The sequence below is a fragment of the Rhinopithecus bieti genome, unplaced genomic scaffold (genome assembly GCF_001698545.2).
Source record: "Rhinopithecus bieti isolate Rb0 unplaced genomic scaffold, ASM169854v2 scaffold_37463, whole genome shotgun sequence".
In the NCBI taxonomy this organism is placed as follows: Eukaryota; Metazoa; Chordata; class Mammalia; order Primates; family Cercopithecidae; genus Rhinopithecus; species Rhinopithecus bieti.
Genome location: NW_016815818.1, coordinates 4,852 through 22,502, shown reverse-complemented (window position 1 = coordinate 22,502; position 17,651 = coordinate 4,852). Strand labels below are relative to the sequence as shown.

Sequence of the window (17,651 nt, the reverse complement as noted above, 5' to 3'; positions counted from 1 at the left end):
AAAAAAAAAAAAAAAAAAAAAAAAAAAAAAAAAAAAAAATCCCTCACTATGTCATAATAGAATGGTAATTTTGGTCAAAACCATAGAAGGCACATTTTTTTTTCTGCCGTTCCAATATGGAGCCAAATACCTCAGCCTCTTAACATCTGCCTTCAAAAGGAAAAAGAACTTCTAAAATGCTTTTCCTGCCCATTTTTTTTTTTTTAATTTAAGATTCATTTTACATTCTGGAAGATATGAAAACTCTACATTGGAAGATACAAAATCAAGTGGCATTTTGGAAGCAAAGCCTCTCTTTCATAACTATATATTCTTTGCTTCTAAGTCATGTAATTATTGATGGACGCTTCATTAACTTTTCCACAACACTGTGTCACCCTGAAAGTTTTCCGGCATGTTGTCTGAACAGAGTAAATCCTTTAAGGGTGAGGATCAGAGAAGTTCTAATGCGATATTAATATCCATTATGTTACAAATGGACTTACTAAAGGTCACCTTTGAATATCTAGTTTGCCAAATAAATATTCATGATTATTTTCTCAGAATACAATATGTGACATAAAACAAGACAGACGTGCAAACTCCCCGTAAAACAGATAATGAAACTTTTATAGGCCACAATTGACAGTGAGAAGCTTCTGAAAATAGAAGACACAGTTTCCAAGTTGAGTTTGTGCTTTTCATTATTTTCTTTTTCTGTGTAGAAAGATGTATAGCTTATCAAATTAGGCAAACTGCATACCCTTTTCTATATATGTAACAGCACATGCCTATTATTTTTCATATTTCATAGACTCAGTGTAGAATAATTAGTATTCTTGAAAAAATACAGTAATTAAGCACACATTTTTTAAGGGCTTTGCTTCAGAAATATTTTCTTTCACTCTGCCAAATGTCCCAAGCTTCAGGGTGAAATGATTGGTTTATAGATGAGTTGTAACTAACTTTCTGCAGAAAAAAAGACTTTAAATGACTGATTATGAGCATCACTATTTTGATCTAAAAATTGTTTCTACGAAAACACAGCAAGATTGCAAAAGAATTAATGGCTGAATAGAACAACAAAATTATCTGATCATAAATGATGAAAAACAAGTTTTCTTCAATGTTGTCATTTATCATGCTGGTGCAATTTAAATGAAACAGATGACATTAAGGGAAAGAAACCCTGCTGAAGAGTGCCACTGCTAAATGGAAAGGGTTGGAAACACCACTGCAGTGTAATAGACTGCCTCTGCAGTGATTGCCTCTGAATACACTTGTGGCGGCTCCTCTTATTCTCCTTCCAGGGTAGAGATTTTTTTTTTTTTTAATGAAAATGTTGTAAAAGTTAAAGAAAAAAATTAAAAACTTTCCCATAACCAAACTGAATTTGCCATGGGGGCGTGGGATAGGGCTTTATTTTGGCTTGGATTAATTTGGGTAATTCTATAAAGATCAAGGAACACTTTACATAAAGGCAGGAAGAACTAGATTCTGCTTTATTACTCATGGAATTTTGACTAATTGGGAACAATTCTTATTCATAATATGCATGTACAATTTCACATTTACAGAAAATAAAGTAACCACTACTAAACAAAAGAACTTACTTAAATGCAGATGAATAGCAATTTAACAAAATAAATTAAATAATAATTGTGTGTCAGCAGTAACTATTTGTACCTTGATTTAAGGAAAGAAAGCAAAACATTTTACATTATTTGAGGGCACTTTGCCTTTGCTTTAATGGGTGTGTATTCATTACTCTCTACAAAGAGACTATGGGTTATAATGTAATTAATCGGCAGCAAAAACAGAAATAGTAGGTTGTGAATAAAACATCTTAATGCTTATAAGAAATAATATACATCTCATACATTAGTACAATTTCTATTTTCACAGCTTGTCTGGATGTCCTCTCAATGCACAAGCTATCAAAAAGGGCAAGGTTTCTGAAGAACTCATGACCATCAAGCTCAAAGCAACTGGGGGTAAGAGCACAGGGCTGGCTGTCACCACCTCCTCCAGGGTGTAGACCCTGGCTCCCTAAAGGGTTTCGTGTGTCAAAGTATTCACTAGATGGGAAGCGTAATTTTAATGTACAAGAAGAAAGGTTTCCTCAGATTTGAACTAAAATTATAACCTTGTTTAAAAAACAATTTTTTGGTGTCTTCCTTATTTTTAAATAGGGAGTGATCTCCAACAGAGAAAGTCAGGCTGTGGGGTATGATGGATTAAGATACACTGGTGGTTGGCAGGGCATGCCGGTTTATGCCCGTAATCCCAGCACTTTGGGAGGCCAAGTATAGAGGATCGCTTGAGGTCAGGAGTTTGTGACCAGCCTGGGCAACACAGCCAGATCGCATCTCTTAAAAAAAAAAAAAAAGCCCAGTGTGGTGCTGCACACCTGTAGTCACAGTTACTCTGGAAGCTGAGATGGGAGGATTGTAGAGACCAGGAGCCCAGGATCGAGGCTGATGTAGTAAGATATGATAGTGCCACTGTACTCCAGCCTGGGCAACAGCAAGAGAACCTATCTCTAAACAAAACAACAGCAACAAAGATACACTAGTGGAAGCTGTGTCCTTCAGTCTCTCTCACGTGTATGTTCTCTCTCTCGTGTGTGTTTGTGTGTACGTGTGTGTGTGTATGCGCACATTTTTCTGGTATAAATCCACTATAAAAATTCAGGAAGCAATTTCTGGCATCTGTATTTGAATCCTTCAATTGTGTTCTTCTGTGCTCAACATGATATTTTTATAGAGATTCTGGAAGGTTTGGATTTAGCATCCAGATCTTTACCTAAGTCTACATTTCCCTAGATATTTCCTCAGTGTCAATCCGCTTTCCAAGTTCAGAGATACAGCTCCTGAGTTCTCTGTTTGGATCCTCCAATTTTCCTTTGATTCTTGAATGCATTTCTTGAGATTTCTAATCAGCATTATCTGGGGCCTGTGTTGTTTTCCATCAAAGATCATTCCAAAGCATTTGAGAAACAATGGCAGAGCAATTATTTTGCTCTGGAGACTTCATTTGATGGCATCTTTGGCACATGACTAGAATTGAGCTGGGGACTTTCACTGTTGTTACTTTCCCTGAAAGCAATGCTCAATCTTTTTAACTTGTGTGTGTGATTTTTAAAAAGAAGATATGCGGTATCTAAGGGAGGGAAAGCACTCGAGCTTCCTACTGTTTCCCTCCGAGGGCTTCATCTGCTTTATTTAAAGCGGTCCTTGGCGGGGGTGCTCTCCCTCCATGGGTCCTCACCGCTAAGCGCCGAAGGAGGGGAGTGTACACGCAGAGGAGGAATAAAGCCCCGGCTGCCAGGGACAGGCCTGCCTCCTCCCGTCTTTCCAACATTCACATGCTCAGTAAAAGAGCTTTTCCCTAGATGTTCTGACTCCTCCTTGGAAATACTCCCCATTCCCTAAATACCTCTAAGTACATATGCAGTGAAATTGGGACAATTTAATGTGTATTTATTTATCGTCCCATTTCAAATAGTATTTAAAGGATAAGGACTGCAAAGCTACATGAACTTTTTTTTAAATGCTGGTTAAAAATTTAATTAGGCCAGGTGCAGTGGCTCACGCCTATAATCCCAGCACTTTGGGAGGCCGAGATGGGCAGATCACAAAGTCAGGAGATCAAGACCATACTAGCCAACATGGGGAAACCCTATCTCTACTAAAAATACAAAAAAATTATCCGGTTGTGGCGGCATGCACCTGTAGTCACAGCTACTCGGGAGGCTGAGGCAGGAAATTGCTTGAACCCTGGAGGCAGAGGTTGCAGTGAGCCAAGAAAGCACCACTGCACTCCAGCCTGGGCAACAGAGTGAGACTCTGTCTCAAAACAAAACAAAAAAAAATTAATTCAAAAATGAGACAAAGGAAAGTTGAAGATAAGAATGCAAGACGGAGCAAGCCTGAGGACACTAAGACATGTGTGAAGAGTCGTTTCTTGCTGGGTAAATAAGGATCGCAAATTTGACCTTGCCTTTTAGAAGTCAACAACAGAAGAAAGCTATAATCGCCATGTGGATCATGTGGTAGTAAGTAAATTCAGAGCAAAACTCCTTCTGGAACCCCGTGCATGAAGAAAATATTTCCTATGAGTTCTCATTAGGAGAACACCAATACCATCCATACTCTAAACAGAATATAAATTACAAGGCCACTCCTAACAAAGATAAAAACAAAACAGTCCTCTGGCGTCATTACATCAAATTGTGATGGAGCTTTGCAGGGGGCCAGCAGCAGGTGGTCTGTCGGAACCCACAACAGACTTGCACAGAGACCCAGGAGCAGCAGGGCTGAGCACATACACTTCAAAGGGTCCCTATACTCTAGCATCTTCAACTGAGCTTTCAAAAAATATAGAGCAGCAGCGAGCTGGATTGAACCCATTGACAAGTGTCAGGGTGCAGTCATTCTATGTGGACAGGTAACTAACTGGAAAAGTACACGTTTTACAATCCGAGAAAGTAGAGGCTGATGCTCTGTAAAGCTTAAGAACTTACCATGACTTTGCATGAGAAAAAGTCCACCTGAATTCAGGTCCATGGTTCGTTGAAGGTCGAGAAGGACCTAAAGTGATTTGGGGGCCTTCTCTAACAATGCTGTGCCTCATGATCCCTTACCTTAAAGTGAGGCCGCAATGACTGTTCTCTGGATGATCTTCAAAGTAGATGTAAATGAACACACCTTCAGACATTAAAAATATCAAATCAAATTGCAATGAAATATAAAGTGCATATGGCTTTAACTTTAGCATACTATATTAATTTAAACTAGGTACAAATCATTCATGCAATTAGTTGAATTAGATAATATTTTAGGGGAATATTATGCACAAGTCAGTTTAAACATGGAGAGTCTATGTCAAAAAATGTGTACATTAATTTTAGAATAATTGATCCTTAGTTCTCCATCCTTGCCGTAATTAAATTGCCATGTTAATTTTTAAAGACCTTTACTAGTCCTTGATAATAAAATTAGGCCGTCTGTATAAGAGAGAATGCCAGTCCTTCTGTGCTTTGTAGAAACAAGCAGAAGTTATGATAATTGGTCTATGTATATGGTCTTGCATTTAGGAGCTCCTTCTAGCTCTTCTCATGTTACAAAATAGTGTGTCCTAAGCATTGTTATATATCATTTCTTTCTGGATGTTAACTCTCCTCACTCTTTTAGTAACTAAATAGCCTAATTTACATTAATTCATTTTCCCCTAACAATTTTGTTGTGTAAACCCAATTTAAAAATAAAAGTTCAGCTGGGCGCAGTGGCTCACACCTGTAATCCCAGAACTTTGGGAGGCGTGGATCACGAGGTCAGGAGTTCAAGACCAGACTGGACAACATGGTAAAACCCCGTCTCTACTAAAATACAAAAAAAAAAAAAAAAAAAAAAAAAAAAAAAAAAAAAAAAAGAAAAGAAAAGAAAACAAACAAACAAAAAACCATTAGCCGGGTGCTGTGGCAGGTGCCTGTAATCCCAGGTACTCAGGAGGATGAGGTGGGAGAATAGCTTGAACTCAGAGGGCAGAGGTTGCAGTGAGCCGAGATCGAACCACTGCATTCCAGCTTGGGCAACAGAGTGAGACTCCATCTCAAAAAATAATAATAAATAAATAAAAGTTCACTCAAGAAATATAATAGAATTTGTTTGAAATATGGTAGAATTGCTTCATTTGTATAATATGAAAAAAACATAACTATAGGACTTAAAGCCTCTTATAAGTTGAGAATACCTGCTCTATACAGGTATATACATAACTTGCATAATTATACAGAATATAAAGAAAATATAATACATGACATAATCCCCAAATATGCAAATTAGGCACAGATTAGTACCAACTAAACATTAGAATTACTAAATAAAAGAAAGCATAATCTCTTGCTTTTACATAGATGAATTATATAAAGAATCAAAGTCGCTGAAGAGTTAAGCAAAATATTTAGCGGAGGCTAGGCGCAGTGACTTACGCCTGTAATCCCAGCACTTTGGGAGGCAAGGTGGGTGAATCACAAGGTCAAGAGATGGAGACCATCCTAGCCAACATGGTGAAACTCTGTCTTTACTAAAAATAAAAATATTAGCTGGGCATGGTGGCGCACGCCTGTAGTTCCAGCTACTCAGTAGGCTGAGGCAGGAGAATTGCTTGAACCTGGGAGGCAGAGGTTGCAGTGAGCCAAGATCATGCTACTGCACTCCAGCCTGGTGACAGAGTGAGACTCTGTCTCAAAAATAATAATAATAATAATAATAATAATAATAATAATAATAATTTAGTGGATAGTTTATATGGTTTCCTTGATCATCAGCCATACCTAGCTAGTCCAACACCCTACTAGAAGTATGTCTGTAAACATCAGGGCACACATTTTACTGATACTTCCAAAACAGACGAAACATCTATGAATAAAGATAGCATTTTCATGGTTAAAAGAACATATTTTGGAACCGGAGAGCTTATGTTTGAATCCCCGCTGTACCACTTACTTTGTACCTTGGTTTCCCATCCACACTTTGAGGTAATAAATGTTTCTATCTCATGGTTTTTAAATGAGGATCATATGAGTTAATATTCAGAAGTGCAGAGTAAAATCCAAAGGTTTTTAAAGACTGTGTGCATGGAGAGAAGTTTGACAGATAAGTGACTCAGTGGAAACAGATAAAGTGATATGTTAACAGGAAACATTACAAAGAAATTGGTTGCATTTATCCTGTGGCTAAAATAGCTCTCCAGATCCCAGAAATTATAATAAAAACATTAATTCCTTCATTGATTAATTCTATGAGCATGTATGGGGAGCCTGTTACATATTAGATCCCATGACACTGTTTCTTTTTTGAGATCTCATCTTATGATCTTCCCTCACAAGCTCCAGGCATCTTCCAAATGGCCCCATCTTGATTAGGAGTCTGGGGTGTCTTCAGGAACATTGGCCCTCAGGGAAACATAATCGTAACGTAATCCCAGAACCAAGAATCCCGGCTGTCACTTAAAACAGTCTTCTCACAAGCACTCATAACTTAGCCAAAATTGAACTTTTATTTATCCTACTGCAAGTTTCAGCCCCCCAGTCTGCCTTATCATAGAGACAGCTCTACAGTTGCCCACCTGCTCTGGCAGAAACAAGCAGTCGGGGTCGATTCCTCTCTTCTCTCGCCCCCTACCTCCAGCCCTCACAAGTCCTGCAAATTCTGCCTATAGATTAGGTCTTGAGTCTGTCTCATGCTCTTGGCCTCACTTCCCTATACCCAGCCAGGACTCCAGCAATCATCTCCCCATGGGTCTTCAGGCTTCTGCTCTGTCTCTTCTCCAATCTATCCTCTACTCAAAACTCCAATTACGTTTGTGAAAAGTCAACTCGATCATCCCAGATCCCCTACCTAAAACTCTTCCCTGGCTCCTGTTGCACTTGCAATAAACCTAAGCTCCCAGGATGTCCCCATGGCCTGCTCCCACCATTCACTGTCTTGCTGTCCATGGGGCACCCACTCCCTTCCCAGTTTGGGCTCTGGACTTCCTCCCTCCTCTTGGATGCTCAACTCCTGGCTGGTTTTTCACAGGCCTGCCTCCTTCTGATCTTGAAAGTCTTGAAAGGAGTGCATCTTCTCCAGTGAAAGGCTCCCCAGCACCCTCTGTGCTTCCTTCAGAGCACTTCATGTTTTACAAGCATCTCCTTGGTTTTTGTCTGCCTCACCAGATATTATGTAAGAAAATAGCATTCTTTGAGGTGGAATTTTACTGTAAAAGACAGAAAAGAAAACAATATGTCAAAGAAATTTATAGCAATAGAAGTTTTCAATTGCTCAAATCAGAAAAATTTCAAGTGCTGATAGCACTCCAAATACCTGTTTCATTGAGGATCCAGATATTTCAGTCCTTTATTCCCCAGCTCTTACCTGTCAATTGTCTGAGAGGAGATTCCTGTACCAGTGCACCAACCGGTAAAATACGGTGCTCCAAGATGCAGTGCAATTCTCCAGACACAGACGGACAGTGCAGAATGAATCCTGAGTCCCAGATACTCATACTAGTTCCATGAGTATGGTCCTGGGTAACTGTTGGTTGTTTTCTTAGTAGCCATGTCATACTGTTGACTCATATTCAGACCGGTCTAGCTACTAAGATACCTAAGTCTTATATGTTGCTTTGTTTTCCTTTTTTCATTAAATCTTAGAGCCCAGAGTTATATCAATCTTATGATACACTCTCTTCATTGGTCCATGCATGGCTCACTTTATCAAGTAGTTACTTTTAATAAAGAGTAAGTACCCACAGAATAGCCATCTGTTTTATCATGCTGTATGTGATGTAACTTTTGGCTTACTTTTTTTCTCTTCCCACTAAATTACTAAGAGTCACCCATGTTGTTTTTGGTGGGCGTGTGGCTTCCTTTCAAGTTTTGCTTTTGGCGAGCAATACTGCTGCGTTCACCTTATGCATGCTTCCTGTGTACAACCATTTGTTTTGGGTGTGTACCTAAGGAAGAAATTGGAGGATCATAGAGAATGTGAGCATCCACCTTCAGGAGGTAATGGATTATTTCCCAAAGTAGTCACCCTAGCAAAGTATAAGAGCCCAGATCTCTTTCAAACCAATTGTCAGGCCAAGTACCCTTTATCCTGCTCTCATGAAATTGCTCCTATGAAGTCTCACTGTGGAAGTTCACATGTCCCTCTTCATTGTCACTCTGGTTCAGACTCATTCTTCTAGGAGATAAAATTACCTCCAATCCTGCTCTCGCATCCTTAATATTAACTACCTTCCCTGGGTCCTTGAAACCTGTCAAATGTAGTCATACTCCTTCTACAAAGTAATCATGGGAAATAACCACCATTCATTGAGAGCCTGTGGCATGTTTAGCGCTCTACATTTTATTGCATTCATTCTCACAGTATAGATATCATGCCTATTTTACAGAAGAAGAAACTGAAGCACAAAGAAGATAAGTAAGTTGCCCATGTTCAAGAACAGGATTCAAACTCCCAAGCTGATGTCCTTCCCCCTAAATTACATTTTTCTCATCCATGTCCATGTGGAAGACTCTGCCAATGTGTCTCTGGACTCTAATTCACCTGCCAGCAGCCCCGGAGCTCTGCCTCCAGTCATGGTTCCTAAGGTCTAACTCAACTAAACAGATATTTAATTACTCGTCATAAAACTGTCCTTGCAGCATTTTGAATAAGGGAATGCAAGGGCTTTGAGGTTTAATCCCAGCTCTGCCTCTTAATTTGAACTTGGGCAGGTTATTTAACTTCTGTCAGTGATTCCTGAGGCCTCACTTAATTAACCTCTCTTGGCTTGGTGTCTTTATATGTGAGGAGGATATAACGGAGTGAGTCTCGCTGTAGGGTGCGGTGAGATGTAATTGAAGACACCTATACAAACACGCCTGGTAGCACCCCTGGGACATAACTGAGCTACATGCAACGGTGGCACTTTTCTACTCTCTCTTTTCTTTCTTACCGAGAAATTAAATGTGCAATTTCTCTTATCCACTTTTTCAGAATCCTGGATATGCATTGTTTTGGTAAAAACACTTCAAATGGAAGTCTCATTTTCAAGTAGCAAATCACATATTAAACATATGACTCAATTGTTAACAGTTTTCAGTTTGAACTAAGGTAGTCTTACTCTTTACAGGAATAGAGAGTGATGAAGAAATTAGGCATTTGGATGAAGAAATAAAGGAACTGAATGAATCCAACCTTAAAATTGAAGCAGATATGATGAAACTTCAGACCCAGGTAAAAAAAAAAAGTAATTCATGATCCTTAATCTTTGGTGGAAACAAAACATTGAACTTTTTAAAGCTTGTGTGAAAATATATCTTAGAGTCAATATGCTGAGTGTTTCTAGACTCCATAATTATGGTAAAATTCTGAATAGCTGGATCACCCCAGGTTACCATTTATTCAGTAGCTGTGGGCAAGCTGTCTCCTGTTTTTGCCCTGGTGGCATCAAAGGTTTCATAAGCAAACAAGGCAGATTATCCTATAATCAAACAGTCTGGTGGAGCACATAGTGCATTAGAAAAAAAATGTGATGAAAAGGTAAGAATCCTTGGTTTCATTCAAAATTCAAGTAAACTATAGCAACTTTTCATTTAATGTTTTGGAACACCTCTGAATGTGTAAGTATTTATTAGAAACAGATCTTACTGAACATTTTCTTGAGCAAATTCTTTACCTAAAAGCCCAAGTAATTTCTCAATTCTGCATTCTTCTTTGTGATGTCTGCCTCATCCCCTGGAAATTAACAGTTCAGTCCAAGATTTTTAAAACACGAATCATAACTCTCTTGCAACAAGTTAGCAGCAAAAGAATGAGACAGAGAATAGGACTGAGTATCTTTCTCCCTTTCCCTGCAGGGGATTTTTATACCACCGTGATTACCGGATCTCTTGGAAGTCCTCACACAACAGCTTAAGACAAAGGGTTTTAATCCATCTGAAATTTTGGTTTCCTTACCCAGAGTGACCATTGTTGCCATCATCAATTAATGGCCATCTGGTCCACAGATTGATACTTTTGTCTAGAAATCATGGGAATTCCTCTAGAAAACCATTAGCAAAGAGCACAAAGGCCTCTGCCCTCCTGAGACTTATCATCTAGAAGGAGGAAGCGACAATAAACAAAAAAGTCATAAATGATCAATTATGTTGTATGCTAGAATGGCAGGGGGCTGGGTGAGTGGCTGTATTTCAATAGTTAATAGGACCACCAGCTGCCAAGGAGAAGAAAGGCATCCGCAAAGATTTGAGGAGTGAGGGAGTTGGCCAAACAGGTATGGAGAAAGAGTGTTTCAGACAGAAGAAACCCCGCAAGCGCAAAAGCGCTCATCATGAGAAGGTCTGGGGATTTGAGAAACAGCAAAGAGAAATGTGGTCGCAGGTGAGTGAGCTGGGTGGGGCAGGTCACAGGAGAACAGTCTCAGATGCAACAGTGCAGCTCACATGGGGCATCTTAGGCCATTTTAAAGACCTTGGTTTTTATTCTGAATGTATGCAGAACTGTAGCACAGTTTTGACCCAGCGAGTAACATCATCCTCTCTGATTGACATGCTGACTTGCATTTTAAGAGGCTCATCTTGGTGGCTGTGTTGAGGAAAGGCTGAGAAGAGATTAGATGGGGTAATGGCAGACACAGGGCCACGCACGATAAGGCAGCATAGTCACACTGGTGACTGGGCCCAGGGGGCAGCAGTGTAGAGGGGACAGTGGTCCCATCCTGGATATTTTGAAGGAGGCGCCAGTGGAGGAGAGGTATGAAAGAAAGAGTCATGGGGGATCTGTACTTAAGTTGAGTTGCTGCTGGCTGGAAAAGGGAGACAGCGGATGGAGCAGGTTTGGGGAAAATAGCAAAGTTTGCTTTAAGCATGTTGAGTTTGAGATATCCATCATATAGCCACATGGAGAAGTTTCACAATTCCTGAGGAAGTCTGGGCTAAAAATGAAAATTTGGGGATTTGATTCCAGCACTTCAAACAATCCAATGGGCCTGCAGCTTCACGCTGAGAAGTTGCATGCATGCATCTCTTAGTGTTCAGATTCACTTGGTGCGTTTTCTTTCAGGGAGAAACCTTTTGTGCTCCTTCCAAACTCCACTACTCACATTCCTAAGTTATTTCTGTTGTAGATCACGTCCATGGAGAGCAACTTAAAGACGATAGAGGAGGAGAACAAACTCATAGAACAGAACAATGAAAGTCTGCTAAAAGAGCTGGCGGGTCTGAGCCAAGCTCTCATTTCAAGCCTTGCTGACATCCAGCTTCCACAGATGGTAAGTTCAAGGCCAGAACTTTGCTGTTCCATTACAAGCATTTGCAGTGTCATCATGCATTTACTGACAGGGTTGCCACGACTGAGCTTTGAGGAGACCTGTGAGCAGTCGCAGAGTGACCACACTTCATCACAGTCTGGCTTGGAGTAATCTCCCTCTCTGGGAACATGGTAGATACATTTATTTAAATTATATTAAGGCCAAGAATTTTTTAGAAGCCAAAGTTATTTAAAACCAAAGGTTTTTTTAAAGCTCGGTTCATAACGTCATGCGAAAGTTGAATGGGCAAAACTCCCTCAGTGAACATGTATTTCCAAGTAGAAGATTCCATATCTTATAAAATCTGAGACCACTATTTGCATTATCCACCCAACTCAAGAACTGTAATCAAAAATGTTCAATTCCCAATGGACTAGGTGCTTTCTTCATATGGAAGTATGAAGAACCTACTTCAGTTCTCCTCATATAAAATAAAAACAAACAACAACAACAAAAAATGAGCAAGGAATCCTCGTTTTCAAAATCGAAGCATGTCTTTCAGGTATGCAACTATAGTCCTCCAACACTTAATAATGGGCACATGTTCTAAGAAATGTGTCCCTTAGGCAATTTTGGCACTGTGTGAACATCATACAGTGAACTTCTGCAAACCCAGATGACAGACCCTACTTTACTTACTGCACACCCAGGCTATATGGTACAGTCTACTGCTCTGAGGTTACCCACCGGAGCAGCATGTTAGTGTACTGAACATTTTAGGCAATTACTAGTATTTGTGTATCTAAACATGGAAAAACATATCTAAACCATAAAAATATGCTATTGTTATCTTATGGGACTACCATCATATATTCAGTCTATCATTGACTGAGATGTTATACATTGCATGACTGTATTTGGAATTCATAGAAAATTAGCTTCTTTTACATATTCTTAAATACAGGCAAATATTTGGAGGAAAGAGTACATTGCTGAATGCTTTTAATTTCCTCAGAACCTAAATTTTAGAATAGTTTTCCAAAGATGCCAATTTTATATATGAAATTACTTACGGAAGCATCAATGTGATGAAGAAATATAATTGATTTTGGTTGAAACATTAAGCCCCTCAATTTTACCCAAGTTCTTAGCATGGAGTTCTTATCTTAAACAATTCCAAATATGTTTCTTGACTCTCACCTGCCAAAAAATCAATAATGTAATAATGAACACAAAGCAAAATAAATGATGCCACTATGGTAAGGATTAAGATAATTATTCAAAATCATTGTAATGTTATTTATTAACATAGCATAAATCATACTTTGAACATGCATTCCTTAGTATTTTCTTCTTCACCACTGCCATAAAAAATAGGTACTACACAAGTTAACTTGTGCCTTGTGTACTCACCACACAGAGCACTCCAGTGGTGATTTTTAGGGCTGATCACACAAAATGTTACAAAAGCACCAAAGAGTGAGCATTGGTATTCCCATTCCATAGCTGAGGAAATCAGGGCTCAGAGAGTTTACTTAATTTGATCAAGTTTCCAAAGCTAACACAAGGTAAGTGGGCCGGGCCCTGCAGAGTGGCCTTTATCCACTGTGCTTCCTGGGTCCCCATCCCATTCCCTGACTCTCCAAGAAACACAAGGCACAGCAAAGGCAGGAAAGAGGAGGGGACAGAGAATCACGATTGGACAATACTAATAATTTAGATCAGCGCTTTGCTGAGCAGAGCACAACCAAATAGCTTCAAATTAAGAAAGCTTATTTCCTTAAATAGCAACAATAGCACTATACTTTGACATTTAAATGTCCTTTCTTCCAAGCACCTTGCAAAGTAAGTCTCACGCCATGTGTTTTTAAAAAGGAGGGAAAATGGTGGCAACAGAAATGACTGAGTAACATGCCCCTTGTGACATTCATTCCGTTTCACATTTGTGTGAAATTTACACATATCCAGCCTGTGCTCTCCTTAAAGCATCACACTGGGTAAAGGAGAGACCAAAACATACAAAAAGAACAGGGAGGCCAAGTACAGTGGCTCACGCCTGTAATCTCAGCACTTTGGAGGCCGAGGCGGGTGGATCACCTGAGGTCAAGTGTTTGAGACCAGCCTGGCCAACATGGTGAAATCTCATCTCTACTAAAAATACAAAAATTAACCAGGTGTGGTGGTGCACGCCTGTAATCCCAGCTACTTGGGAGGCTGAGGCAGGAGAATCGCTTGAACCTGGGAGGCGGAGATTGCAGTGAGCTGAGATCACACCACTGCACTCCAGTCTGGGCTACAGTGCGAGACTCTGTCTCAAAAAAAAAAAAAAAAAAAAAAGAATAGGGGATGAATAAATTTAAACTTTGTGAAATTGATATTCTGCCTGCAAAGACTGAGAAATGTAAAAAGTGTATTACAATGATGCCACAGGAGAGAAACAGGTTCAAAGGGTCTGAGGATGGAGGAGGAAAATTTTCCATCACAACTGTTACTGAGTAACTTGCTCAAATTTAAATTCCTTAAGTTTCTGCCCAGTGCTGTTAAAGGCACCATTTAGTACAAGCAACCCTTCCCAGCCTCACAATTATTCACCTTCCACAAACAGGAGCCTCTGTTGTGTAAGGCATGTGCAGTCAAGGCTGAGACTGCCTCCCAAGAGAAGTAGAAAAGTTTTGTGGAGTCCGAGTCCACAGCCAGACATATACTTTATGTGTTCCATATCAACCCCAAATACTGTACAAATCAGTCACATTTGTCTCCCGAATTAAGAGTGAACAGATTAATCCCGCACACACTCCATCTCTCTCCATCTCCTGCAACTCCGGCAGCCATATGCACCCTTGCCTTCCCTCCCAACTCCCGGATCACAGGTCTTCGATGTCACTGGGTCCTTCTTTTCCCTCAGCCTGAACCACTGTGATTGGGTCAATGTGTTTTGTCTCCATTTAGGGACCTATCAGTGAGCAGAATTTTGAAGCATATGTAAATACACTCACAGACATGTACAGCAATCTGGAACGGGACTATTCCCCGGAATGCAAAGCTCTACTGGAAAGTATCAAACAGGCAGTGAAGGGTATCCATGTGTAGGATCACAGCACTGCCGGGCAACAGAAATTACCAACAGCAGCAAACTCCAGATGGATCTGTTAGTGGTTCGTGTACTGCTAAGGCATGGAGGTTGCCGTACTGCATTTACAATTGCAACATTGCACTAATTTTATTTTCCCCAGCTGATATAAAAAGGAAAGAAAAACTATGATAGACTTCTTGGATTAAAAGCAATGCAGTCAATTATTAGATCTTATTTATTTTCATATGATTTTCTTTTATTTCTTCATTGTACTCTTTTTTTTGTAAAGTATATGTAAAATAAATGTGACATTTTTATAATTTATTTATTACTAATTGAAGAGTTTTTTTATCTTTTAACTGCGTTTTGAAGTCTGCCATATTTTTACAAGTGTGTTATTAATTTATTTTCCAATAGGATTTAAATAGAAATGCTATTCTTAAGTCATCTTTCTTGCTGGGTTTTAATGAGGAAACAGGAAAGGGTGAAGGAAATCCTTGTCTAAGGACTGCACTATAGTTGAGTTTGATTTTTATTGCACACTTCTTCCCCCACCTTTCACTGGTTTTTGTATTTATAAATGAGTTTGTGGTAAGGTGAGCTGCACACAAGGAATAAGAAGACAAATGGCGCCCACTAGTGGGGAATCCGCACTCACAAAAGCACAGGATGCTGGAAAACAGCCTGCTCAGAATTTGTTAGCAATAATTAAATATAGCAATCAGCAAAGTATTCGACTTGGCTGGACGGTTTTCGTTAATATGAATTATTTATTTGAAATGTTTTAAAGAAACATAAGCTTTTTTAGTGATGCAGATTTATCTGTTTGTTTTTCAAGTCATATCAGATCGTTGGCAACTCGTTTCCCAAGATGAAAAATAAGACTTGGTGTGACCAGCCAGGCTTTCCTGCCATATGTTGGTACAATATACAAGTGACAATATTGGTGTAGATTTGTACTTAGCAAATACAAACACATCCAAATGAAAAATTTTGTAGATACCATAGCCCCTGAAATAGCATTTATCTTACTGGGTTGACTGGAAAGGAATGGAAAATATAGTAACACATGAAGAAATGTTACTCCAATCTGAGTGATTACTTCAAACACTGGCAACTTGGGTCTCACCCTCCATAGGAAACAAGACAACATTCAATTTGACAGAAATCTTGCCATAGACCTTCAAGTACTACAAAATATACACACACACTCACACACACAGGCATACTCACACACAGACACACACACACACACACTCATCCACACTTTGAATTGAGCCCACAATCTTGAATTTCTGAATGGGTCAGAGTTTCATAGTTGCTATAGTAAAGGCAATGTCTATTTCAGGGATTGTAAAGAAGTTAAGCATTGTTTTCAAAAGTTTTTTTATATTTATTTTTTTTAAGGAAAAGGTATAGACAACCAGCTAAACTGCCTTTTTGGTGTGCACACACATTTCATGTGCAGACGTGCCTCTGTGTAAATGTACACACGAACTTAGTGTGGGCTTAATTTTCTGTGCTATAAACAAAAGTGTTTATTTTTTATTAACCTCATGGATATTTAGATGGAACGTGATGGCATTCACAGGCTTGATATATTCCACTGTTATTACTGTTACCTGCACAAATGAAAAACAATACTCAATAATAATTCCACTCCCATGAAATTGTGGTCATTGTTATGCATTAAGTGAGGCTTATGTTTGGTTTGGAGTTCATTTGAACTCTTGAATCTTAGTTTAGTGAAGATGAACTGTCTGTTTTAGGTAGAAACGGTGTTTATTTAAAAATCAATTTAAAAAATGAGCTACTATGTGTGCTATCTATTATAAATGGGATACCAAACAAAATTTTCTATTACAGTTATGTACTCACAAACATTTTGCTATACAGTACTTCATGGATGCATACAAATGAGTTCACTTATTACAAAGACAAACGTTTAATTTGCTAAATATTTTAACAAGTTTGTTATATATTTTATTTAATTTAAAAGAAATCTCTTACCAACCTACATATTTATTACTATGATTTACTATGACTTCAGGTTAATTTATTTGTGTTGGCATAGTTTGAGCAGGATGTTTTGTGAAGTATGTTTGTATTTATTTGCCTACTTTGTACTTGAGGTGTTTTGTAATGTGCACTGAATTTGTTTTCTTTTCAACTATGTTAATGATCAATACTGTAAATTGGTCTTTTGTAAACAACAAAAAGGCAATGATGTATGCATTTTTTTATTTGAGGTAGTTTGTTTGTATACTGTTTCTCCAAACACTTAATATTTCTTACATCAAAGCAACAAAATTGTGTTCAGTGCTGTACATTTGGTGTATGGTAGGAAATAAAAACTGATAACGAGTTTTGATGTGCTCTTTCTCAGGCTGCTATCTAGAGACTAGTATCCCCTTCCCATGGAATCCGCTGTCCAGAACGAGCCCTGGTGAGGTCTCCAGAGTGCACTTGAGCCTGCCAGTCATTCGGAGACATTTCTGTTCTGACAGCTGGCCTGCTTGCCTTAAAGTGGACAGGACTTTTGGCCAGTTGACAAGCTGTCACTGCCTTTGATGTGGCATTCACCTCCAGAAGAGGGAATGCTTTGACATAAGGAAGACCTTTGCTAGGAGTAGCAGCAAATTCACTCAAATCTAATAGGTGGCAAGATATAGGGCCCACCCTCCTGATTCCAAAATTACTTTGGATATGGAGTATATCTCTAGATTCATATAAGCTAAAATTAAAGAAACTTGAATTAAAGAAAAATGATAATAAATTCTTGATAGCACCTCTTCTGCTTATGTGTTTTTTCTATCTA

General features: G+C 39.0%; 1 protein-coding gene across 1 annotated transcript in view; it reads left to right on the top strand.

Annotated features, from left to right (window-relative positions):
- ST18 (ST18 C2H2C-type zinc finger transcription factor) overlaps positions 1-17,199 on the top strand; it is a 77,691-nt gene extending 60,492 nt beyond the window's left edge. Inside the window, exons 15-18 of the mRNA XM_017853857.1 lie at positions 1,885-1,973; positions 9,643-9,746; positions 11,638-11,781; positions 14,710-17,199. Coding sequence (XP_017709346.1) covers positions 1,885-1,973; positions 9,643-9,746; positions 11,638-11,781; positions 14,710-14,850 — 478 coding nt within the window. The 3' untranslated portion in view covers positions 14,851-17,199. The remainder of the gene's footprint in view (positions 1-1,884; positions 1,974-9,642; positions 9,747-11,637; positions 11,782-14,709) is intronic.
- The last annotated feature ends 452 nt before the right edge of the window (positions 17,200-17,651 follow it).